We start from the raw sequence: 27,213 nt of genomic DNA, 5'->3' as shown, positions 1-27,213 counted from the left end.
GTCCATCTAGGCACGGTCTAATATTTTCTTTATTACCATTTCCTCTGTGGGTATCCATTTCCATTTTTCCAATTTTGAGCGTATACGATTCTAGCTGCTGTTATTACATGTAGTATTAAGTATTGGGTTAGGGTTAGGGTTTATTACTCATGCTAACAGGGAAATATAAGAAAAGGCACAAGGTAACTTCCGAGTGGTTTCTTTATGGTTGCTTACCAGTGGTGGGTTGGCACCGGTATGTCCGGGTGCCTGCCGGGAGCACCAGATGCTGTTTCAGTACAGTGCTCCGGAAGGCATGCCCGCCTGCCTTCGCTCCTTACCGGTATTGGAGGTTTTCGGGGCTTCCGCGCATGTAGCGTACGGCACCTGAGCGACGCTCCACTGAGCAGCTGGAGCGTCACGGAAGTGTCACGGGAGGTAAGTATGCATGTGTGCGTGTGCTGCGGTTGCAAGCTACTACTGTTGCTTACCTATAGACAGAAATCTTGCCAGACTAAAACAACTCTCTATAGCAGCTGTGTCAAACTCAAGGCTCTTGAGCTGGATCTGGCCCATGGGATATTTAGATCTGGCCTATGGAGCCGCCTTGGAAACAGCGAAGGACTGGCCCACTGTGCCTCTGCCAGGGACTTATGGCCATTTTTCACACCAATGACTGTTGCAGCATCCCCGTGGTCAGAGGATCAAAATTCAGAGGTTTGGCCACCAACTCATGTTTATGACGGTTGCAGTGTCCCAGGGTCATGTGATCCCATTTTGCAAACTTCTGACAAGCAAAGTCATTGGAGAAGCCACCTTCCCTCAACAACTGCAGAGATTCACTTAACAGCGGTGGCAAGACAGGTCTTAAAATGGGACAAAATTCCCTTAACAAATTCCTCACTTAGCAACAGACGTTTGGGGCTCAGTTAGGATCATAAGTCGAGGACTACCTACCATGTTTTCCAAAAAAGAAGACAGGATCTTATTTTCTTTTGACACCCCCTCCCCAATAAGCGCTTGGCCTTATTTTCTGGGAGGTCTTATTATTTTTGAGGTGCAGGAAGTGGCAAGTGGGGTCACCTCCTGGCTGCTGCTGTGGTGAAATATTTTCGGGGAGGACTTATTTTGGGGGGAGGGTTTATTTTAGTGCATGTGCTCAAAAGCCAGATTGGGCTTATTATCTGGGGAGGTCTTCTTTTTAGGGAAACAGGGTATATGGCATCACAGCTGAAGTTCTGTGGTGTGGCCGAGCTATTAAGCCACGGCCTGTTTCACAATCTTTGGGAAAGTTTAGTCGACTATTGCAATTTCAAATAAGGTAAGGATGATAGATGTTGGCTTAGGTTTGACAACATTTCCTTAAGACCTGAAGATTAGTGTCCTAAGAATAGTTTTGCAGATATTAATATGTGAGGTATGGTATTTAAGAAATGTTCGGCATTAAAATTGTCTGTCAACCTCACCTATTATACAGAATTATCATGAGGGTAATATGGAATAACCATAGTCAAGAACTCCTTAGATAGATATGGGAGGAATAGTGCAAATAGGTAAACAAAAAATGTAATCTTACTCTGAGTTTTATGGCAGTTAGCCCCTGGGTTACTATTTATAAAATTGCATCATAAATGTGAAGTCCATGAATAACAATCCCTCTTTTAGGCACGATAAGGATTTCATAAACTAAGAGTTGCATCTAACTTGGGGGGGGGGGGACCTCAACAGGAATGGATAAAGGTGAAGATGCTTTGCAGTACTGTAATATTGGAAGAAAAAATACTGTATTCTCCATCTCAGTTGGATTTCTTGAAAATCAACGGAAAGGTGATGGCCAGCATATTTTTAAATATTTCTTAGGCTTATCATATCCATATTAATCTATCACATGCATTTTTTTTCAAGGTTTAGAATATGTTGGGCAATCTGTAGATTTGCACTAAATTCTCTTAAGGTTTACTATCATAGAAAATGCAGGATGTATTAAATGAAAAGGGATTGTTGCGTCTGTCTGCACTGCACGATCTTGCATCTTAACCAGTGGTGGGATCCTCCCGGTTTAACAACCGGCTCGGTGAGCGCGTGTTTTGCACGTGTGCGCTGTTTTACCAAAACTTACCTCCCATGTTACTTCTTGGGGAGTAACACAACTGAGGTGTAGCAATCTGCTCTGCCGCGTGAATCAGCTGAGAGGGTATAGGTAAGTAAAGCGGGTGGGCAGGCCAACCTGATCGTCGGAGTGAACCGGTTCGCTCTCAGCTGAACATCGGAGCTACCGGGATGCCCGAACTGGTCCAAACCGGCTGAACCCCACCCCTGACCTTAACTCTGTGTTATGATTAGAAGTAATTGCTGAAAATAGACTCTCAGCAAGCTCTAGGCTGGGAGAAGGAATCCATAGCCCTCCAAAATATATCTCCGAGCCTTGTGGTCAGTAGTGGGGAATGATGGGCATTGTAGTCCAGTAACATCAGCAAGTCACAAGGTCTTCTTTCTGCCCTGGTAGACCATGGGGCTACCTTCACCGAAGTACAGCATACCTTGAAAACACGCTGAGTATCAATTTTTAAGGTACAGTTCAAGGCCAAGTTAATGCTGTGTTGCTTATAGATTTGAGCAAGGCAGAAGTGACCAGCGCAGAATTTGATTTTAGAATTAAGAGATTAAGAATTAAGAGACAGAGATAGATAGAAGAGATCAGCCAAACTCAAACCTCCAGATCGGCTGACATTCTGCTTTAGAAGATACGAGATGTCAGTTCTAGCAGATATAGAAAGAACTAGGTTTGCAAGCTGTGATGTATGAAGAATGCACTAGAACAGAGCTCACCAACCTTCACAATGTTAAAGACGTACAGACTTCAACTCCCAGAATCCCTCAGCCAGACAGCATGGTATCCAACCTGAGGAATCCTGGGAGTTGAAGTCCATAAGTCTTAAAGTTGCCAAGGTTGGGGGTCTTGTGGTCTGCTGGAAGCCTGCAGAGCTGGCAGCAGAGTTGGACAGTGAAGAGGTTGGGGAGGAACATGGGCCATTCCTGGAGTCTGGGGAAGGCTTGGACAAGGGCTCTGCGTCAGAGGCAGAGAGGGGGCCAGGGCCATCTGGGAGTTATGTGCTGCCTCTGGAGCTTCCAGAGTCGGACATCAGCAAGGCAGAGGAAAAGTTCCCTATGTTCCCGCATGCGGAGAGCTGTCAGAAGGCAAGAACAGTTAAGACAGAAGGGACGACTCAGGAGTAAGGCTTGGAAGTGATTGTCCCCTCCCATAGGACATAAAGGAGGAGCAAAGGAATGTGAGACTTTGTAGGAAGCAACTTGGTTCATGCTGGTCAGTTTACCTTCTGAAGCTCTGTTTTGACTCTTTGCTCCATGTGGCCTTGGCAAGCTAATTGCCAATTAAGTCTTTGGCAGCGTTTCAAGGAAGATAAAGGTGGATGCTTATCAGCCTTATCCCGAAAGACTTTGGCAGTCTACTGTAGGACACTTTACAACTATTTGGGACTCATTACAGGCTGTGAATGAATATAATTCACAGCCTTTGAAATAAAAAGAGGGTTTTGGGGACTAAGTGTGTGCTATTTACTGTACCAGGAAGCCTAGGTCAGAATAGGGGGAATCCCTGCACTAGAAGTGCTACAGAGATGACCAACCCTTGGGAAGCACAACCGTGAAAACCAAATGAGTCATTTTGAAGGGCAACTGGACTTTTTTTCCCCTTCGTCCTGACGTCAGAATGGAAGAAGCTTCTTAGTCGAGAAGTGAAACCTCTTCAAGGAAAAACAAGGAAGCTGCCTTTTGAACAAGCACCTTTGGGGACTAACCCTGACCTGGATGACTGAGAATCTCCTTAGACATTCAGACGTTAAAACTGAAAGCCATTCAGTTTTAACAGGTTATGGAATAATCAAGGGTGGTTGTTGTTGTTTTTTCTTTCTGTGTATTCTTCCCCCAACCCTCCCTGAGCCGTCGTACGAAACAAATGCACAAATTAAATTGGCTTCAGATTTAAACACTCCACCATTAGAAAAGACAGTCAATACATGGTGAATGCACACTTCTGGGCAAATGGCAAAATACAGATTGCATTTCATTACACTGCTTTGCCATAGAGACTGTTGGCAGCATCCCTCGAGTATAAAATTAATCCAAATTTTGGAGCTCTGCGCGATAGACCTTTGAGTAGACACGTCCTTTGTTTGATTGCTCGAGGGTGCCATAACTTTTCATTCTCTTAAAAAATGTTGTCAGTTAAGCATCTTGCCGCACAGCGGGCGGTCATTCCAGTGTCCTTTTTCCTGGTCTCCAGCCAGACGTTGTCCTGCCCTGGAACGATTAGATTTGAACAGACAGATTCAATAATGTCAAAGTTCGATTTTGTCTAAAAATATGAACATGCTGTGTGCCCCATCCTGCATATTGCACATTTCATTCTCTCTCGCACACAAACCATGGCAAGGTCTATGAGAAGGAGCTCGCTCGCTCGCTCGCTCGAGGAGAAGGGAGCAAAACCCAAAGCAATTGTAGTCCAGGACTGCTGGGTGGAAAGGTGGCCTTGGGTCCCAGCCACTGGGTGGTCAGCTGGGTAGAAATAAATAAATAAAGACATGGCAGCTTGCCTTGGCCTGTGACCTCTGGATCTTTTGCCAACTCTGTGATTAAGTAGAAGCTAAATACTCGGTTTGTGGGTCTTAAATATTTGAAGTAAATACCAACGGAATTCCTTTTCCTTTTCTTTGGTCTTCTTTCTGTCTTCCTTCCCTCCTTCCTTCCTGCCTTCCTGCCTGCTTGCCTCTCTTCTTTCCTTCCCTCCTTCCTTCCTTCCTGCCTTCCTTCCCTGCCTTCTTTCTTGCTTGCTTGCTTCCTTCCTTCCTTCCCTCCATCCTTCCTTCCTTCCTTCCCTCCATCCTTCCTTCCTTCCTTCCTACCTTCCCTACTTGCTTCCTTCCTGCCTTCCTTCCCTCCTTCCTTCCTGCCTGCCTGCCTGCCTGCTCACCTTCCTCCCTTGTGTATGATCCTCCTCCTCCTTCCTCTTCCTCCTCCTCCTTCTTGTCCTTCTATTCACCAGACTTATAATTTTCATTCTGGGAGTTTCCATCCTGTTTTTCAGTGGCCTCGTTAGCCTTGATCCTGATCAGTAATGGTATTCTATTCTATTCTATTCTATTCTATTCTATTCTATTCACTACTGCTTTGGTAGCAGGAGCGCGCGCATGCGCAAAAGGTCCATGATGACGTCAGGGTGGGTGGGTGGAACCTCATGCCGCCACCAATACCAGTTCGCCAGAACTGGTGCGAACTGGCGACGTACCGCCTCTGATCCTGATGTTTCTCAACCATGGTGATTCAAAGATGGGTGGACTTCCGCTCTCATAATTCCCCTTGCTGGCTGGGGAATTCTGGGAGTTGAATTCCACGCATTTCCAAGTTGCCAAAATTGCAAAAACCCCGATCTGTCTCCTCAATACTCGTTGTCTTTTTTGGTGGGGGGGGGGGGGGAGAGGAAGGGGAGGTGGTTCAATTTTTGCAAATGCAAATTATATTTTCCCCCTTGTTCTTTTGGGGAAAGGAGAGAGATATTGGAGAAGATTCTGACCTTCCACTCTGCAAGCCTCCTAAAAGTCTTCCAGGATTCAGTTTAGAGAACATCCAAGGAAATGCCTGTGGACAGATTACAGGCGGGAGACATAATGCAAAAGTCCTACTCATGTTGCTTACTACCAATTGGTATTCATGGGTCTGTGTATTCTCACCCTGGAGGCAATACCTAGCCAGCATGACTATTAGCCATTGCTAGCCTTCCCTTCTTTAATTTTGCCTAATCTCCTTTTAAAACTACTTGGGTTCCAGCCGCCACGGTATCTCCTGGTAGTTAATTTCATAGTTTAAATAAACATAGTCTAACTTTGCTGTTTTATCATCTGTTCAGATTCTCCCAGTGGTTCGCTTCAGATGCCCTTTTCTCTTCCCCTTACCCTCCCTCCAGTTTTATGATCCCAAATGTTTATAACCTGAAGTTTGTTGTGGCCACCGGTTCACCGTGGCTCCAGATAGAGTTCTAACAATCATAAAATATTGTCTGCTTTGATCTTTGGAAGGTGAAGATGGTGTTCTTTTTCGCTGATTAAGGTGCGTTCTCAGGCGTGGGATTCAAAAATGTTAGCAACTGCTCTCTGCCTGGTTGCTGGGTGGGCGTAGCCTACTCGGCCCCCTGCACCATAGGGGTGATGGGCGTTTTCACCCTCCCCAGGCTCTGGAGGCTTTCCTCGAGCCTCCGGTAGGTAGAAAATGATTTCTCCCAGGCTCCAGAAACCCTCCGGAGGCGAGAAACAGGCTTGTTTCTAGACTTCCGGAACTTCCGTGAGGCCACTTTTTTGCCCTCCCAGAGTCTCCGCACGGGCCCTGCACTTACCTGGCATCCAAAACGGGCAGCATGGGGACTCCTGGGGGGTGGGGGGGGGCAGCCAGTCCTTGCAAGTACCAGTTTGGTAAAACAGATGTAAAATCAGCATCTGCTTCACCCGAACCGGTTCGAACCGGCTGAATCTCCCTCCCCCTTGTGCATTTTGGACCTTTCAGTTTGAAAACTTCCACTTTGCATGCGACCCAATTTCTTTTCAGAATAACAAGAGTTGGAAGGAACCTTGGAGGTCTTCTAGTCCAGCTCCCTGTTCAAGCAGGGAATTGGATTAATAAATACTGCAATTAATTGGATAAATGGCCGCGATATTAATACACAGTATAGAACATTTATTATTCCATTCTCATGATCTAACGTGTTTCAAAATGTAACCTATAAGTTATCTATAGCTACTTGAATTTCCCTGTATCTTACAAAATGGATTACATATTTCCATCATACATTATGTGGTCTTTTTATATATATCTTACTACTGTTGTCCAGGAACACTTTGCCATGTGCTAAATAAATAAATAAATGATAACCTCTTGGACTGTCAAAATGCCAACATCTCTCTTCTTGGAGGCACAATTTTTCCAGGAAATTCCCAGCCCTAAATAAGGACCATGTAATCCATGAGTGAAGGTCCTAAAGCTCTATTTTTCCTTTTAAAACTTTAAAGGCTCCCAAAAAATAAGGAGCACCAACTTTTCCCCATGCTTGCTTTGTTATACAGGTAGTCCTTGACTTATAACGATTTGTTTAGTGACCATTCGAAGTCTCAACAAGTGTGAAAAAAGTGACTTATGACTATTTTTTCACACTTATGACTATGCCAGCATCCCCACGGTCCCATTTTCAAAATCTAGATGCGTGATCACTGACTCACATTTATGACGATTGCCGTGTCCTGGGATCATGAGATCCCCTTTTGCCACCTTTTGACCAGCAAAGTTAATGGGGATGACAGATCCACTTAACAACCGTGTTACTTAACACAACTGCAGTGATTCTCTTAGCAACTGCGGCAAGGAAGGACGTAAAATGTCTTAAAAAATGTCTCAACAACAGAAATTTTGGGGTCAATTGGGGTCATACATCGAGGACTACCTGTCCCGTGTGCATCATCAAAGGACGATGTTCTCCTTTGGAGCTGAATTTGTGCGTATTGTGTCACAACCCCTGGTATGCCCAAATATGGGAGGGACCATACTGCTTCTTTTTTCTGTCTTTCGGCTCACCCTAGGAGCCATCCAGGCAGAAAGCCATTTTTTTATGTTGCCTTTGTTACATTTGTGTTGCATTTGTGCTGATAAATAAATAAAGGGAGACTAGTATAGATCTATTTCAAGCTATTTAGCTCTCATCAGCTAGCCATACCCTTACTGGGAATCGAACCTGGGCTATATTACATATCAGGCAGTTGTATTAGCCACGAAGCCACAGGCTCTCCTCCTTTATCAGCTAAGCCAGGGAAATAGGTATGTATTGAGTCACAATCCCTGGTATGCCCAAATATGGGAGGGAGCATACTGCTTCCCTTTTCTGTCTTTCGGCTCACCCTAGGAGCCATCCAGGCAGAAGGCAACATAAAAAATGGCTTTCTGCGTGGATGGCTCCTACACACACACACACACACACACACACACACACACACACACATTGCACCATCTTTATCACCTTGAAACACTTTTGCAAGCTCCTACTTGGAAATTGTATGCTTTGTTGGATGCATTCCACAGTTGGATGCTCTTCAGCCTTGGTTGACCTTTTTACTCCAGCTGTCCAACATTCACAGATCACCCAATACTAGTGCAGAATTTTAACATTGGACACAATGTTGATGCGCGCTTGTCCTTGCTCTAGTTTATTATCGCACGTAACCTGGCATTACTTAGCATCACAATAGGAAGCATCTTCAGCGGAGGTGCCTAATTTCTTTGACCTTTTTTCTCCTTGAAATAATGACCTAATGCTCAGTGTTGGTGTGTATTTCATTCTTGCACGCGTTCATTGCCACTCAGTCTCTAACTTCTCCTTTACCTTGGCCTACAACTTCCCCCCAAATAGCAGGGACTTGGTGAAGTACTGTTGCTATGTATTTCACCAGCATGCAAGAAGAATCATCTTAAGAAACTGAGTTGACCTAGCTTGAAGTAGATGCTCACAACTTCCTCCTGAAATAAAATCTTTCCCTCTAAATTTTATGTATTGTGAGCGTACTTCTGCCTCCCTGTAGATGAGAACCGGTAAATACCACTTCTGATTGGCTCTGTCCCCATCTATCTCTACCTCCTGAGTCCCAGCTGATTGGGAGGAAATGGGGATTTTGTAGTAACCTTCCCTTGGAGTAGGGAGGGAATGAAGACTTTGCAGTATCGTTCCCTTGCCACGCCCAACAAGCCACACCACACCCGCCAAGGCATACTCTCAGAACCGGTAATAAAAATGTTTGAATCCCACCACTGCTGCTGGGGGTTCGCAGGGGTTCGGGAGAACCTCTAGCTAAGATTTTGTGGAGTTCAGAGATCCCCCAAATCCCACTTCCGCCTGGCCCCACCCACCCCACCCCTTCCCTCCCAGGAATCCCCACGCGGCTCGTTTTGGATGCAGGCAAATGCAAGGCGCGCACGGAGGCTCAGTATTATGTATGTTTGTTGCTTGAGTTACTTATAAAGTAACAAGGGCAAGATAAAAAAAGATACTGTACTTGTGCATTCCACTACATTTAGGCAACAAAAATGGAATGCACAGGTACAGTATAGATGATACCTTGCTCAGTAGTAGTAACTGTGAAAGGTACCTTGGAGTCCTAGTGGACAACCATTTAAATAGGAGCCAGCCGTGTGCAGCAGCTGCCAAAAAAGCCAACACAATCCTAGGCTGCATCAACAGAGGGAGAGAATCAAGATCAAGTGAAGTGTTAATACCACTTTATAATGCCTTGGTAAGGTCACACTTGGAATACTGCATTCAGTTCTGTCGCCACAATGTAAAAAAGATGTGGAGACTCTAGAAAGAGAGCAGAGAAGAGCAACAAAGATGATTAGGGGACTGGAGACTAAAACATATGAAGAACAGTTGCAGGAACTGGGTATGTTTAGCTTAAGAGAAAGAAGGACTAGGGGAGACATGATAGCAGCGTTCCAATATCTCAGGGGCTGCCACAAAGAAGAGGGAGTCAAGCTATTTTCCAAAGCACCTGAGGGCAGGACAAGAAGCAATGGGTGGAAACTAATCAAGGAGAGAAGCAACTTAGAACGGAGGAGAAATTTCCTGACAGTTGGAACAATTAATCAGTGGAACAGAAGTTGCCTCCAGAAGTTGTGAATGCCCCAACACTGGAAATCTTTAAGAAGATGTTGGATAGCCATTTGTCTGTATTCCCAGATCAGTATGCAGATCATACGTGCGTAACTGCAAGAGTTACGATTTTGCAAATGGAAGGGCTTAAAACATCAAAATGTCTCTGCAAATTATGATTTTGCCTTGTAAGGTAGCTCTGGAAAAGTAATTGATCTTACAAAGAAAATGGAATGAAAGTAAGAATCCAGGGTGACTCCCAGCGGGCTCATCCAATGCTTACTCTAGAGCAGTGATTATGAACTTTTTCAGTCCTGATGTGCTTCTCACAGGCGCACTTGCGCGATTGGGCCACGACCAGGAAGAGCAGCTGCCCAGGGTGCTGGAAAATGAAGTTCCGGTTTCTGGTGCATCCATGTGCGCCAACCAGCAACTTCCGGTTATTGCCGCTCATGCACATGCGCTGATCAGCTGGCCGTTGCGCATGGTCACACTGGAAAACAGAAGACTAGGTTTCCCCGTTTCCGGCACTGCCACATGCACAAAGTTGATCATCAGGTGCGCATGCATATCCAAAACCTGGAAGAGGAACGGGCGACGCCATGTGTGCCAGGCAACATGGCTCCACATGCCACTTCGGGCACGCGTGCCACAGGTTCGCCATCAGAATGAGCAGGAAAAGTCAAAATGTAGCATGGTTGACTTAACCAATTTTCAAGTACAGTAGTCCTCAACCTACGATCACAATTGAGCCCCCTGTTTCCATGGCTAAGGAAGACATGGGTTAAGTCAATTCTGCCCCTGTTATGACCTTTCTTGCCACAGTTGTTAAGTGAATCACCACAGTTGTTAAATTAGTAACACGGTTGTTAAGTGATTCAGTCTTCCCCTTAATGGTCCTCCTTCATATTCGCAGGGTAATGGGTGGCTGTGCCACATAGGCTCTTTTCAATAATAGTAGGGCAGGAGACCATGGAATTGGGGGGGATCTTTGGTGCCCTCTGAACTTGGTTGTTTTCTTGCAGGCATTTCATTACCAAACTAGGTAACCGCATCAGTGTTAATAAGGGAGTAGGGAGAGCAAACCTTATTCCCTTTCTAGCCCTGATGATGTTACCTAGTTTGGTACTGAAATGTCTGCAAAAAAAAAAACAACTCCACCAAGCTCAGAGAGCTTCAGGGACCCCACACAGTTTAACTCCGAGCTACAAATATTCTACTCTATGGGTAGCATGGAATTTCTTACGTAAGATTTCTTGCACTCTTTTCTTGGTGGCTTTTAGATGTCAGCTTAATACAGGTTTCACTAGAAGCTCTGTTGAGCCTCATCAATCAACTATAATTTGAATACTGCAGTTGCTTTTCTGCAATCCCCATAAGGCAGAAACCAAGATTTCCGTGGCTTCCTTTTCAGTTTTTTTCTTGGGTGCTGCTTCTTCGCATTGTCGTTTGTTTGTTTGTTTGTCTCATCTGTTGTTTTTGTTGTGCTTTTCTGTGACTGTCAACTGCCTTATGGTTCCATATGGATAAAAAGGAGGGAAACCAGTATCTGAAGTGCCGAAATAAACATCAGCAAATAAAGATTTTTTTTCACCCCTTCCCAATAAGCGTCCCTTCAGTTTTCTCCTTCCTTTCCACAGCTAATTGATGAAAAACATGGGACCTGAAATGGTAGAAATCCCAATGCTCAAAAGATGGAGCATCTTCCATCCCCAGCACAGACCCGTATCTATCTAATTGTTTATTTATTATTTATTTGCTGTGTTTGTCTAAAAATGAGACAGATTCTTATTTTCTTTTGACCCCCAAAATAAGCACTTGGCCTAATTTTCAGGGAGGCCTTATTATTTTTGAGGTGCAGGAGGCGGCGAGCGTGGTCACCTCATGGCTGCTGCTGCGTTGCAATATTTTCCCTAAAAATGAGACAGGGTCTTATTTTCTTTTGACCCCCAAAATAAGCACTTGGCTTAATTTTCAGGGAGGCCTTATTATTTTTGAGGTGCAGGAGGCGGCGAGCGTGGTCACCTCATGGCTGCTACTCCCCTGAATATTTTCAGTGAGGGCTTATTTTCGGGGGAGGGCTTATTTTAGCGCATGCGCTCAAAAAGCCCGATTAGGCTTATTATCCAGGGAGGTCTTATTTTTAGGGAAACAGGGTATTTATTTATTAGTTTGTTAAACATGTACTGGGTAGCAGGTATACGTATGAACATGGACATGAACAAAGGAAATGAAGACAAGTAAATGGGGACAGTAGAACAGGGACGGAAGGCAGGCTGGCGCGCTTATGCACGCCCCCATTACGGAGCTCTTAGGAATGGGGTGAGGTCCACAGTTTAACAGTTTGAAGTTGAAGCTGTGGGGGTTAGAGGATGTAACAACAGGTAGAGCATTCCAGGTGTTGACCACTCCGTTGCTGAAGTTTTATTTTCTGCAGTCAAGTTTGGAGTTGCATGTATACAGTTGGACTTGGAATGGTATATAATTCAGTTGTATACTGAATTGTATACAAGGAATCCTCAACTTACAACCACAATTGGGACTGGAACTTTGATCGCCAGGTCATATAATCACTGAGTAAGTTGCGCCTTCTTTTCCTACCATTTGGGCCACAGTCATTAAGTGAACCTTGCTTCCTTCATTGGCTGCAATTGGCAATCACATGACCCCGAGATGCTCCAATCCCATAAATACATTCCCGTTTCCCACAACGTGAATTTTTAATCACGTGACCATAGAGTTGCTGTGCCGGTCGTAAGTACAAAAAGTCCCGGTCAGAAGTCACCTTTTTTTCCCAGCACTGTCATAACTTTGAACAGTTGTTAAGCAAATGGTTGTAAGTTGAGGACTATCTATATTTTAAACGGGGAGGGGGGGGCAGGGTTTCCTTGACCTGGGTTAGGTTCTCCAGCTGATCAGCTTCTGTTTATTGTTGTTTTGCAGCAACTATACGCCGCACAACTTGCAGCCATGCAAGTATCTCCTGGTGGGAAGCTATCCGGCATTCCCCAGAGCAACATGGGGGCAGCAATATCGCCTACCAATATGCACACCGACAAGATCACCACCAGCCCACCACCCAAAACCAAGGTAGGTAATGCTTTCAGAGTCAGTTGCCGGGCTTTCTGGGAAAGCCCATGTTGCATATTAATGGGATTTGTGCATGCTGTGGACGGAAATAAATTCAGGTCTTAGGTCTTCTAAGGTCCTCTAAGGCAGGGGTGTCCAAACTTGGGAACTTTAAGACTTGTGTACTTCAACTCTCAGAATTCCCCAGCCAGCCATGCTGGCTGGGGAATTCTGGGAGTTGAAGTCCACAAGTCTTAAAGTTCCCAAGTTTGGACACCCCTGCTCTAAGGCTTATGTCTTAGTCTTATGTCAAGGATATTTACCCATGTAGTATGGCTGAATTAATGTTCTCGTCTTTTCTACTACCTTTTCTCTTATTGGTATCTTATGACTTTATTGCCTTGTTTATGTACACTGAGAGCGTATGCATCGGAAACAAATTCAGGTCTTAGGTCTTCTAAGGTCCTCTAAGGCTTATGTCTTAGTCTTATGTCAAGGATATTTACCCATGTAGTATGGCTGAATTAATGTTCTCGTCTTTTCTATAAAATCTTATGATTTTATTGCCTTGTTCATGTACACTGAGAGTGTATGCATCGGAAACAAATTCCTTGTGTGTCCAATCACACTTGGCCAATAAAGAATCCTCTTCTCTCCTCCCCTTCCCTCCCTTCCCCTCTCCTCTCCTCCCTCCCCTTCTCCTCCCATCCCTTCCCCTCCCCTCTCCTCCTTTCCCCTCCCCTCTCCTCCCTTCCCCTCTCCATTCTCCCCTTCCCCTCTCTTCCCTTTCCATCTCCTTTCCTCCCTTCCATTCCTTTCTCCTCCCCTCCCCTCCTCTCTCCTCTCCTCAGCTATTCCATTCCATTCTATTCCAATCTGGGATGACCAGAAAGGCTATGGCTATGAAAACAAAATCTCCCTTCGGCATTCTGATGGATGCATACCAGTTGTCAGACCTGCCGCAGCTTAAACTCCAAAACAGAAATGATCCTTGGCTCCATTTGTTGAGGAAAGCATTGTTTTATTAGAAGTCAAGCGTATTGCGATAATGCAAAGCCAGAACTGAGAATCATGCGGTGAAATCCCTAAGGTCAACCCCCCCCCGCGCAACCCTTTGCTACCTCCCACTACCCACCCCTAACCAACCAATGGTATTCAGCCAATGTTTTCATAGTGGACAGTTTAGGCACAGGGTGACATGCAGCTGGTATGCCAGGTGACCTTGAAGCAGCTTCTTGAGCAAATACAACACTTCCTTTCACTTTCCCCCCAAGCCTTCCACATTATAGTTCCCCCACCCCGGAGTTCATCACAGACAGCCACCAAATAGTAGCGAAGTACAAGCAGGTGCGAGGTGGCAGCTGACAGCGCTAGATTAGCAGTTATTAGGAATCACTAAAACACCTATTGCAACTTCAATTTGCACAAAAGCCAACATGGATTTTGCATTGTACGGATTCCCTACATCAATACAACGAATTAGCGAACACCTAGAAGTAAAGCAACAAATTAGCGAACACCTAGAAGTAAACAAAGTAATAGCCAAAAGCCAACATGGGTTTGTCAAAAACAGATCATGCCAGACTAATCTTATTGCATTCTTTGAGAAAGTGACAAAATTAGTGGACCAGAGGAATGCCGTTGATATAGTTTACTTGGACTTCAGTAAGGCATTTGATAAGGTAGACCATAACCTACTACTAGATAAAGTAGAAGAATGTGGATTAGACAGCATCACCACCAGATGGATTCGTAACTGGCTGACCAACCGCACTCAACGTGTAGTCCTCAATGGAACTGCATCTACATGGAGGGAAGTATGCAGTGGAGTACCCCAAGGCTCTGTTTTGGGCCCTGGACTCTTCAACATCTTCATCAATGATTTGGATGAGGGAATAAATGGGGAACTCATCAAATTTGCAGATGATACCAAGCTGGCAGGAATAGCCAACACTCCAGAAGATAGGCTTAAGATACAGAAGGATCTTGACAAACTTGAACATTGGGCACTATCTAATAAAATGAAATTCAATGGTGAAAAGAGTAAGGTTCTACATTTAGGCAACAAAAACGGAATGCACAGGTACAGTATAGGTGATACCTTACTCAGTAGTAGTAACTGTGAAAGGGATCTTGGAGTCCTAGTGGACAACCATTTAAATATGAGCCAGCAGTGTGCAGCAGCTGCCAAAAAAGCCAACACAGTTCTAGGCTACATAAACAGAGGGATAGAACCAAGATCACATGAAGTGTTAATACCAATTTATAATGCCTTGGGAAGGCCACACTTGGAATCCTGCATTCAGTTTTGGTCGCCAGGATGTAAAAAAGATGTGGAGACTCTAGAAAGAGTGCAGAGAAGAACAACAAAGAGGTTTAGGGGACTGGAGGCTAAAACATATGAAGAACGGTTGCAGGAATTGGGTATGTCTAGTTTAGTGAAAAGAAGGACTAGGGGAGACATGATAGCAGTGTTCCAATATCTCAGGGGTTGCCACAAAGAAGAGGGAGTCAAACTATTCTCCAAGGCACCTGAGGGTAGAACAAGAAGCAATGGGTGGAAACTAATCAAGGAGAGAAGCAATTTAGAACTGAGGAGAAACTTCCTGACAGTTAGAACAGTTCATCGGTGGAACAGAAGTTGCCTCCAGAAGTTGCGAATGCTCCAACATTGGAAGTCTTTAAGAAGATGTTGGATAGCCATTTGTCTGAAACTGTATAGGGTTTCCTGCCTAGGCAGGGGGTTGGACTAGAAGACCTCCAAGGTCCCTTCCAACTCTGCGATTGTAATTGTAATACAACTGAAGCAGGCTTTATAAAGCATCTCATTCAGAATCTGCTTTATTCAGGAAATCCAGAATGAAAGCATTCCAAGATGGATAATTCTCTGAGCCTACTTTTTTAGTCTTCCATCAAAGCAGACCTTTACGGCCTGCAGGTAATTGGCAAGGTCAAGCTGCTCTTATCATCCAGATGTTCCGCCTGATGTTCTACTAAAATCTACCTTCCTGTAACTTAGCTCCGGTTAAATTTAACTCACACTTCTGGGATAGAACAAATGACTCCTCCCCCCACCCTATATTATAGTCTTTTAAGTTTCTGAGAAACACTATTTTATTTCTCCATGTTTCTTCTTTAGGGTAAGGTTTTTTGCTAATTAACTAGGAAGGTTTAATGATTTAGGAAAACTGGATACAAAAGGACAATACACAAAACTGCATCAATGAATGGGTTTATGCATACACACATACACAGAAAGACACTCTCTCTCTCTCTCTCTCTCACACACACACACACACACACTCATTCAGAGAGAAAGAGACAGAGAGAGACAGAAAGACAGAGACAGACAGACAGACAACACACATACACAGAGCGAGAGAGACAGAGAGACAGATACACAGAGAGAGAGAGAGAGAGAGAGAGAGAGAGAAATTGGAAGTAGAAATGCAGTTTCCACATAAATCTTAAATAAAATATTTGCAAAGTGATACAGAACAGGGCAAAATGAATTTGCTTTTTTTAAAAAAATGTGCACAGAGCAAATCAATAGAGCGTATAGAGGTGAGGGTTTTGTTGCAGTGTGTTTGAGTTCAGATAATTTACTATCTAGACATGCATTTTCAAAAATGAGTATCAGGGAAGAGATGGTTCAAAATGTTTTTCTTTCCAGAAGAAAAAGAATCCGTTTGCAGTAGCACAGGGCTGTCTTCAGAACCAACTTACCTTTTGAAGTACTGATTGTCCTTATTTAGTGACTGCCTCATTTAGCGACTGTTGGCAGTTACCATGATGACCAAACAGTAATTTTGCAAGGAATTCTCAGATAACCTTTTCTGGTCCAGGAAAGCTGATGTAAGCTCCTAAGCCCATTCACGGTTTCATTTAATGTCCATGACCTGTATTTGGTAGAATGACCGTGTGAAAATGATGGCACATGTTCCCATGAGCAGCTCAAGAAGTCTTGCAAAGAAGGAACAGCTTTTGTCCAGGACTTCATACTGCTACATGTGCAAGGCCTTTTGCGCATGAAAAGAAAGGGCATCTTTCATATGTGAGCATTTATTTGTTCTGAGAAAGGACTACTGGGAGAGAAGCTGCTAACATCTGTTTTCTGTATTGGACAAAAATAGAGGGTCAATCCATGCAAGACTTTTGTTGTACGGTTGGCCTTAGTATATAAGACAGACAGAGAGTTAGTAAGATGGATGGATAGGTGGATGGATGGATGGATGGATGGATGGATAGGTGGATGGATGGATGGATGATGAGGGATGGATGGATGCATGCATGATGGATGGAAGATGGATGGATAGGTGGATGGATGGATGATGATGGATGGTTGGATGAATGGATGATGAATTGATGGATGGATAGATGATGGAGGATGGATGGAGGATGAATAGATGGATGAAGAAAGAATGGATAAAGGATGGATGGATGGATGGATGGATGGGTGGGTGGGTGGATGGATGAAGAATGGATGGATGGATGATGGAAAAGTAGATGGATAGATGATGATGGGTGATGATGGATGGAGAATGGATGGAGTTAGCCATCTCCAGCGAGTGAGTGTGTGTGTGTGTGTGTGTGTGTGTGTGTTTTAAACAATATAGGAGCCATAGTGGTACAAGTAAATCTCTACCCACTTTTATACATATCATGTCTGTACAGCTTTAATCTCCATCTTGCCTTTTTTACCATGTCCTGTGGACACAAGAGAGGGAAAGAACATGCATACATATACATACCGTATTTTTCAGAGTATTATAAGACGCACCAAGATTTTGAAAAAGCAAATTTTTTTAAAAAGTTTTTGCACTCTGCAGACCTCCCAAAAACGGCCCATTTTTTGCTCATTTTTGCCCTCCCCACCCCTAGGACCACTCTGGAAACCTCCTACAAACTATGCACGGCCATTTTGGTGGGGAGGGGTTTCGGGATGCTGTATTCAGTTTATAAGATGAACCCAGATCTTCACCCTCTTTTTTTTGGGGGGGGGGGGAAGGTGCGCCTTATACTCCAAAAAAATATCATACATACATACATACATACATACATACATACATACATACATACATACATACGTCTAGCATTTGGTGTAGAAAATAAGGAGAGCCAGCCCAGGTGGAACAATGACTTGTTCTCATGCCAACTCTCTAAGGATCACTTTCCATATTACAGCCAGCAGATACTGAGAGTTCCAATAAGTTCCATCAAACTTTGCTAAGAAAAAATGTTTGAACCCCCTACCCATATATATATTGGCCTAGTTGCTCGCATTAAGGGGGGGAGGAAGATAAACTATGTCATATTTCTTTTAGCCCTTATTTGGGGGATTTGGTGATGACAGTATTGACTTGACAATGTTCACAATAACTCAAATGCCTACCTGGGAAAAGAAAGGAAGATTCCCCTCCCCTTTTCAATTCACAATTACTGGAAATACGTTGCAGCCTTTCCTCCTTCTCTCCTTTTCATACCTGGTGGGGGAGAGGGGGAAGAATAATCTATTCCCCTTTTTGAGTTTCAGTCCTGCCAGGGGACAGTCGCAGAATTGAGCTGCAGAGAGGAGACAGAGAAGAGTAGCGTGTGCGTTTGTGTGTGAGTGACGGGGGGGGGCCTCCAAACGGCTGTAAAATTGTGCAGCATGGTCCCTCCGATTCATGCTGTTTTCAATCTGCTGTGTTCCAGTCGGAGGTTGAGAGAAAGAGGAGGGGAGGGCGAAGGAAGGAGATAATACGGAGAAATGATAGAGTGCCTGTGACCTCAAAAGCTATGGCTGGAAACCCGAGACATTGATTTCACTTAGCATTCCTGCTGTGAAATCTGGCAGAGTTCAGATGTAATAAAAGAACAAGATTTTGTTCTAATGGTAATGGCGTATGACAGACATGTTTGTCATTCGGTCGCTCCTACACACAGACACACAGACACCCCCGAGAGGGAAGAGGGGGAGACATGGGAGAAAACTCTTCTGATCTTCCTGTGGAGTTGAGCGAGCCTTGAGCTGAATCACAGCCCACAGTATTAAGGTAAGGAATCAGAATCAGAATAGAGCTAGAAGGGACCTTGGAGGTCTTCTAGTCCAGCCCCCTGCTCAAGCAGGAGATCCTATACCATTTCAGACAAGGGACTGTCCAGTCTCTTCTTAAAAACCTTCAGTGAGGTTTTTAAAATCCTCAAGCTGTTCCATTGGTTAATTGTCCTCCCTGTTGGGGAGTTTCTCCTCAATTCCAGGTTGCTTCTCTCCTTGATTCATTTCCATCCATTGTTTCTTGTCCTGCCCCCTCTGGTGCTCTGGAAAATAAATTGACCCCCTCCTCTTTGTGGCAGCCTCTCAAATACTGGAATACTGCTATCAAGTTCCCAAGAGTCCTTCTTTTTTCTAGACCAGCCAGACCCAAATCCTGCAACCGTACTTCGTATGTTTCAGTCTCTTTTAATCGTCTTAGTTGTTCTTGGCACTTTTTCCAATATCTCAACACCTTTTTTTTGTAATGTGGTGACCCAAACTGGATGCAGGATTCCAGGTGTGGCCTTCCTAAGGCTTTATAATCAATACTTTACATGATTTTGATTCTGTGCCTCTGCTTATACCAGCAAGGATTGTATTAGCTTTTTTGGCTGCTGCCACACATTTCTGCTTAACTAACTAACAAACAGCGTATTAACTAAGTATTAACTAAGGAGGAATTTCCTAATGGTGAAAGCAATCAACCAATGGAACAGCTTGTTGTGGCTCACCAGCAGAGCTGGCAGCAGATTCGGACAGTGAGGAGGTTGGGGAGGAACATGGGCCAGTCCTGGAGTCTGGGGAAGGATCTGAGGAGGGCTCTGAAAACTCAATGGGGGAGCTATGTTAACAACTGCAACCATTCACTTAGCAGCTGTGGCAAGAAAGGTCGTGAAACGGGACACAACTCACTTAACAAAGCCTCACTTAGCAGCAGAAATGTGGGGCTCAACTGCGGTTGTGGGAGGACTGCCTGTATATGTTGTCTCCAACTAAGACAAATAAGCTTGAGGTCGTACCATGCAGAAAAGAATCATCCAATATAACGGTTGTCTCTTCGTGCGTCGCCCAAGGCTTTCCTTAACCTCATATAAAAATGTGCAGCCTTTATCCGCGTGCAACATGTTTAAGCCTTGTGTGGTTTTCCCCTCTCAAGGTCTCCCTCGTCTCCCGTGAATTTTTGGCACAGCTTGTGATATTAGCTAAATATCTCTTGGTACTCGACAAGGCACGCTACATTGTCTGAAGCCTCCACAGGGCAGCGTGGGTGAGAGAACCCGTTCAGTGTGAAATATTAGTCACCAGTTCTTAGTGGCTTTCTTTTTAACCTTATTATGATCTTGGGTCTTTCGCCCGAGACACAGTTTATGTTCAAATCCATGGCAACGACATAGAAATTGTCTGAATCGTTTGTTGTGGATTATGATTTTCCAATTGTTTTACTCAACAGTGGTTCTTGAGAGTTGCGAGGTGTCAGGGTTCCAAATAGCATCCAAAAGTAAATCAGAGTCCAAGGCAAAGTATTGCTCAAAGTTCCAATTTATAAAGAGAGCCATGTTGGCACATCTGAGAAAACCCGAATCTGAAAGCTTCCCAGTTTTCTCCACCCAGTTGAAAGTTCAAGATCTTGCCCCCATACCCACAAGTCCATCGTATGGTCCAATCTCCCACTGCCATGCTGGCGGTTCCACCCATCCAATTCCGGTCAGGTGCAAAGGTGCAGAGACAAAGGATGACCTTGGCTTTCTAGAAAGAGTTTTGTTATGGCTACATAGTATATAACTCCGTACAATTCCCCCCTCCCATTTCCCCACAATAGAAAATGCATAGCAGAATAATAGAAAGTGCGTCAGGCCAAAGACCCAAAAGAAAAGATGGCTGCAGGCTTGACACATGGAGTACCGCAAATGGAGACTTAGGGCGGCTGCAAACCGCACTAACCAACTAGTCATAAAATATGTTGTTGCAATTGAGGGCAACAAGCTTTTGAATGCTGCTTTGAGGTTCATCTTTAAGCAAAGGGCGAATTTTTAGTGTCTTGTTATCTCAGCCTTCCAGATTATAAATCAGAAATGGAAGGGGGCTGGGAAATCTACATAAATTGGATTTTGACCTTATTGTCTTCTTTAACATAGGGACTGAATTAGTGGATAAGGGAAAGGCTATGGATCCAGTTTACTTAGACTTGACAAAGTAGAGCACAGCCTACTTAAGAGGTTCCTTCCAGAATTGTCACAGAGAAGACGGGGTTGACTTATTCTCCCAAAGCACCCGAAGGCAGGACAAATGGGTGGAAGATCATTAAAGAGGGATCCAACCTAGAGCTAAGGAAAAATTTCCTGACAGTAGGAACAATTAATCAGTGGAATATGTACCTCCAGAAGTTATACGTGCTCCATCACTGAACGTTTTCAAGAAGATATTAGATAGCCATCTGTCCGGAATGGTATAGAACAGGGGTCGGCAAACCTAAACACTGAAAGAGCCACAAAAACCCTAACTGGAAACCCCCCGTTTAATTCTGGAGCCAATCAGAAGTCTGGTTCCCCTACCGTAGAGTCTCCTCCTAGTGTGGCGCCCTTTTTCCTCTGCCGACCGGAAGTCTGGTTCCCCTACCATAGAGTCTCCTCCTGCATGGCGTCCTTTTTCCTCTGCCGACCGGAAGTCTGGTTCCCCCACCACAGAGTCTCCTCCTGTGTGGTGCCCTTTTTCCTCTACCTGTCCTAACCAAAAGCCCTATCAATTGTGGAGCTGACTGGCGATAGGGAGCCGCAGCAGAGGGATGAAAGAGCCACATGCGGCTCCAGAGCCATGGGTTGCTCACCCCTGGTATAGAATCCCCTGCTTGAGCAGAGAGTTGACTTAGGAGACTCCCAAGGTTCCTTCCAATCCCATTATTCTAGGTTCTATGGATTAAGTTGGGTTGGAAATAATGGAGACTGAGTGACTTAGATCCAGGGTGATCTGAGTGACTTAAATCCTCCCATTCCCCATCCATCCTGTCGGAGCTGAAGAGGTTTCTTGGATGAGAAGCGAAACATCTTCAAAGAAAAAACCAGAGAGTCCAGTTGCCTCTTGAAAAAGCACCTTTGGGACAACCATGACCTGGAGGACTGAGTATCTCTACAGATCCAGGGCAAGATAAGTTTGTTGTGATGGCTTGCCGTGATCGTTGTATATCACCTTAATTGGAGCTCGAGTCATCATGTACTTGGTGTTTGTTTTTATTCTCCGATGTCCTATCCAGTATTCAAATGGAGACTAACTTGGGTTTCCCTTCTCCCAGTCTTACACCTTAACTGCACAAGCTGTAATCATCACCATATAAACTGAGAACAAAAGTTGGTAGCTTCAAAAAAAGGAGGATGTGTTGTGTAAGTGTGTTTTTAACTGAATCCTGCAGAATTTATATTCATAATTATTCCACTTGTATCTATAGTTTATTACCATCTGCTACCTCGAGCACCATTTTGAGTGGAAAGGAGGGAGAATGCCTTTGTATGTAAGATGACATTAATTAATTCGTGTTTTAAAATAGAATAAATGTCCATCCGTCTTTTATTTGGCCCAATCCTGACGGAACGTGCTGGTAAGATTCTAACTTTCCTCCAATTGTCATCTTTAATAAATGGGCATCCAAGTTATTGGTGCCAATGGGAATTGTAGTCCAGAAGGCAGAGCGTTAAGAAAATCTGTGTAGGAGATGACGAGGCTGAGTTGGAGGAGGGGTCAAATATGTCATTAGTCATGAGTTCCTTTGTGCCCATAAGAGATCTAAGTCCCGCTCACCTTGAATCCCTTCTACACTCTTTATCTACTGCAGTGACGTGCAGTGAGGTGTATGGCTGGTGAGGCTGGTGACGTCATCAGGAAGGCGGGGAATGGGATCACGTGTACAGGAGGCTGAGGCTGCCTCAGCCTCCTGCACACATGGTCCCATTCCCCGCCTTCCTGAGTCAATATGAAGGGGACCGCGGAGTGCGAGCCAGCGGAGCGCGCTCCGCGGTCCCCTTCATGTTGACTCAGGAAGGGAGGGAATCGGACCACATATTCCTTTTCCCTTTTCCTTTTTTTTTTTTCATGATGAGAGCGGTGAGGCTCTGCCTCCTCTGCCTCCCCTGACCGCACATCCCTGATCTACTGCCAATTTCCTTTGGTCATTAGTAGTTCAGATTCTTGTAGAGATCTTAAGCTTATAATAAAACTTTATACCCATTTGAACTCTCTGGGTCTCCTCATTTTCCTGGCATTTGACAGCGTGTTGTAGTAGAAGCCCAACTTCTTTCAAGTTTTTGGATATAGAACCACGGGTGTTAATTTGTTCCTAAAGTCAAAAGAATGACAGATAGAGAAAAATTGAGCTTCAAAACTGCCTGCATAAAGCTAACAGCAAAGAATATCATTTTTATAGCACGTATATGTATTGGCCATCGAGCCAAACCCTCACAATTTGTACGGCTATTAGAATGGCAAATAGTGTCAGCTCTATCCAGCTGGCCAAAAATGTTTGTCTGGCCCATAAAAGTGTTAAGTGCAGGGCAACAAAAAAATTTTGACACAAAACCAATGCTGTTGTTTCTGTGCTGCCAATTATTTTAACTCTTTTAGAACTAAAAATGAATTTGGAAGGGTTTTTTTTAAAAAAACAAACAAACCATAGAACGATAGAGTTGGAAGGGACCTTGGAGGTCTTCTAATGCAACCTCCTTCTCCAGCAAGAGAACCTGTACCATTGCAGACAAATGGTTTTCCAGTCTTTTCTTGAAAGCCTCTGGTGATGGGGCACTCACAGCTTCTGAAGGTAACCTATTCCATTGGTTGATTGTTCTTACCACTAGGAAATTTATCCTTAGTTCTAGGTTGCTTCCCTTCTTGGTTAGTTTCCATCCATCGTTTCTCGTCTTGCCTTTTGGTGCTGTGAAAAAGAGTTTGACCCTCTCATCTTTGTAGGAACGCCTCAATTATTGGAACACTGTTTTATCATGTCTCCCCTAGCCCTTCTTTTCATTAGACTAGAGATACCAATTCCTGTAACCGTTCTTTGTATGTTTTAGCCTCCAGCCCTCTAATCATTTGTGTTGCTCTTCTGTGCACTCTTTCCAGAGTTTCAACATCTTTTTTTTTATATTGTGATTGTAACAGGAACTGGCTGCAGTATTCCAAGTGTGGCCTTTTGGTGTTTGTTTGATTTTTTTAAAAAATCAAGCGATATTTTTATATTTGTGGAAGTTATCTGGAATATTTGGGGGAGAGGAGATATCCATAAAATTGAATGTTGTCAAGATTCTTAGAAAGGATTGCAATCCGATGGGAAAGTCGTAAAACGAAGGATGACACTATTGAGTTCAATTGTCAACTTGCTTTGGAATTTACCTATAAAAGTCATCAGTTGGAAATTTACCATATTTTTCAGAGTATAAGATGCACCGGAGTATAAGATGCACCAAGATTTTGAAGAGGTACATTTTTAAAAAAAGTTTTTACACTCTGCAGGCCTCCCAAACCCTCTGCACACCTCATTTTTTGTGAAAAATTGGGCATGCAGAGAGTTTGAGAGGCCTGCAGAGTGCTCCTGGGGGCTTGGGGGGGAGCAAAAATGAGCAATAAACAGCACATTTTTCGTTCGTTTTTGCCCTCTCCAGCCCCCAGGAGCACTTTGCAAGCCTCCCAAACCCTCTGCACGTCCATTTTTGTGAAGGGGGCGGGGTTGTGGAAGGCCAGAAATGCTGTATTTAGTGTATAAGATGCACCCAGATTTTCACCGTTGTTTTTGGGGAGGAAAGGTGCATCTTATACTCCAAAAATATGGTAGGTTTAGACCAGTGTATCTCAACATTGACCATTTTTAGAGGTGTGGACTTCAATTCCCAGAACTACCCAGCTAGTCATGGAGAGTTGTGGGAGTTGAAGTCCACACCTCTTAAAAGGGCCAAGGTTGCGAAACACTAGTTTTAGGCTCTTTAAGGGGGGGGAAAAGATCCCTCCATGCTTAATATCAAAGCAAGACTCTTAAATGGTTGAAATTTTTAAAACATTGATTGAAGTTCTGCAGCGAATTTGTCCTAAATTCAAATTTTTTTACTTAAGTTCTAATCTGTGGCCACTGAGATCTAATACATTTTGGTACTCAGGTAGACAAAAACCACATATTAGGTACCCTCTGTGATTTATAAAGAAAATTAAATAATGGACCATTTGTTCCCTTTTAATGGTGTCTCAGAATTGATCAAATGCACTGCTTTTAGTATAACGATCGAACCAGCCATCTCCAGCTAACTCTGCCTTTCCTTTTTTAGTCTGAAAAGGAAATGCTTGGAAATTATTGAGTAACTGCAAACAAGATCAATTTGGTAAGATCAACGAGGGATCAACCCTTATTTCTTTATTTAAGTAGAATGACATGTTGCCATTCATTTAGGAGCTCAAGGAACATATGATTAGGGGACGGGAGGACAAAACACACGAAAAACAGTTTCACAAATTGGGTCTATTTAGTTCAGTGTTTCTCAAACTTGGCGACTTTAAATCCTGTGGACTTCAACTCCCAGAATTCCCCAGCCAGCTATGCTGGCTGGGGGATTCTGGGAGTTGAAGTCCACAGGACTTAAAGTCGCCAAGTTCAACGAAAAGAAAGGCTAGGGGTGACATGATAGCGGTGTTCCAATATTTGAGGGGCTGCCACAAAGAAGAGGAGGCCTGCTATAGGCAGGAGTATTTGTAGCCCAGGGTTGAATTATGGAGTCTTTGGTGTCAGGAGTAGGATTGTCAAATTTTAGCAACCGGTTCGCTGCCCCGTTGCTGGGTGGGCGTGACCATGGGGGTGTGGCCTACTCAGCCTCCTGCATCACAGCAGGGTGGGGGCGTTTTCGCCTTCCCCAGTCTCTGGAAGCTTTTGCTCGAGCCTCCGGGAGGGTGAAAACGGCCTCCACTGGGCTGGAAACAGGCCCACTTCTGGAGCTTTTCAGGAAGCCCATTTTTTGCCCCCCACAGGCTCCAGAAGTTTTCCTTGCGCCTCCAAGAGGGCAAAAATGGTGTCTCCCAGACTCCAGAGGCCCTTCGGAGACTGGAAACAAGCCCATTTGGGACTTCCGGAACTTCCGGGAGGCCTGTTTTTCGCCCTCAGGCTCTACGCGTGCCCTGCACTTACTTACCTGGCATGATGAACGGGCCATGTGGAAACTACTGGGAAGGGAGGGGTGGGCAGGGCCAGCCAGTCCTTCCAACTACCAGTTCGGTGAACCAGATGTAAAATTAACACCTGGTTCATCCGAACCGGCCGATTCTCATCCCTGCTTGGTGCTCTCTGAGCTTGATGGTTTTCTCACAGACTTTTCATTACCAAACTTGATAACATATAAGAAACGCAAGGAAGTAACAAAGCCGGTGAGCACAAAGGATTCCACAATTTGCTGTCTTCTCTCCTCCTGTTTTTGCCCTTACAAGCAGGCCTGTGAGATGGGTGGGCCGAGAGAAGGAATGGCCCTGTGTTCCCTAGGAAACTTCCATGGCTGAGGATGGACTTGAAGCTGCATCTCTCCCTGCTCCTAGTCCATCCTCACCGCTGCAGAAGTCTGGCTGAGAGAATGCTATTGAACGTTATCAAGGAAAGGAAAATCTCAGGTTGGGTGAGAGAGGAGACAGAAGGACAGGTTAGGAGAGGAAGAACAGAGTTGGAAGGGACCTTGGAGGTCATCTAGTCAAACCCCCTCCTCCAGAGAGCCTATACCATTTCAGACAAATGGTCATCCAATCTATTTTTAAAAACCTCAATATTGGAGCATTCACAACTTCTGGAGGCGAGTCATTCCACTGATTAATTGTTCTCACTGTCGGGAAGTTTCTCCTTGGTCCTATGTTGGATCTCTCCTTGATTAGTCTCCATCCATTGTTTCTTGTTCTGCCTTCAGGTAGTTTGGAGAATAGATTGACCTCCTCTTCTTTGTGGCAGTCCCTCAAATATTGGAACACTGCTATCATGTCCCCTCCTAATCCTCCTTTTCATTCAACTAGACATACCCAATTTCTGCAACCATTCTTGTTTGTTTGTTTGTTTTATTGGATTTATATGCTGCGCTTCTCCCAAAGGACTCAGGGCGGCGTACAACATTAAAAAAACACATATCACAAAAGTTAAAAAGAAATTAGATACATATCCAAAAAACAAACCCAATTAATAGAACAATAACATTTTAAAAAGGAGATAAAAATAACAGACCAGGCCGGCTTGCTGGAAATGCCAACATTTTAGGGCGCGTCGGAAGGACCGGAGGTCAGGGATTATGGGAAGCTCCGGGGGCAGCTCATTCCAGAGGGAAGGCGCTCCCACAGAGAAGGCTCTCCCCTTGGGGGTCACCAGCCGACACTGTCTGGCCAACGGCACCCTGAGGAGGCCAACTCTGTGGGATCGTACTGGACGGTGGGAGGCTACATATTCTTCAAATGTTGTAGCCTC

The 27,213-nt window shown here is 44.4% G+C and overlaps 1 protein-coding gene across 12 annotated transcripts in view; it reads left to right on the top strand.

Annotated features, from left to right (window-relative positions):
* SOX5 (SRY-box transcription factor 5) overlaps window positions 1-27,213 on the top strand; it is a 973,495-nt gene that overhangs the window by 859,719 nt on the left and 86,563 nt on the right. For all 12 annotated transcript variants that reach the window (XM_081957811.1, XM_081957805.1, XM_081957814.1 and 9 more), the window contains one exon: window positions 12,620-12,766. In XM_081957811.1, coding sequence (XP_081813937.1) covers window positions 12,620-12,766 — 147 coding nt within the window. The remainder of the gene's footprint in view (window positions 1-12,619; window positions 12,767-27,213) is intronic.

The sequence above is a fragment of the Natrix helvetica genome (assembly GCF_964273705.1).
Source record: "Natrix helvetica genome assembly, chromosome: 6".
Taxonomy (NCBI): domain Eukaryota; kingdom Metazoa; phylum Chordata; class Lepidosauria; order Squamata; family Natricidae; genus Natrix; species Natrix helvetica.
The sequence above is the reverse complement of the archived record's forward strand: the minus strand, read 5'-3'. Positions and strand labels throughout refer to the sequence as shown.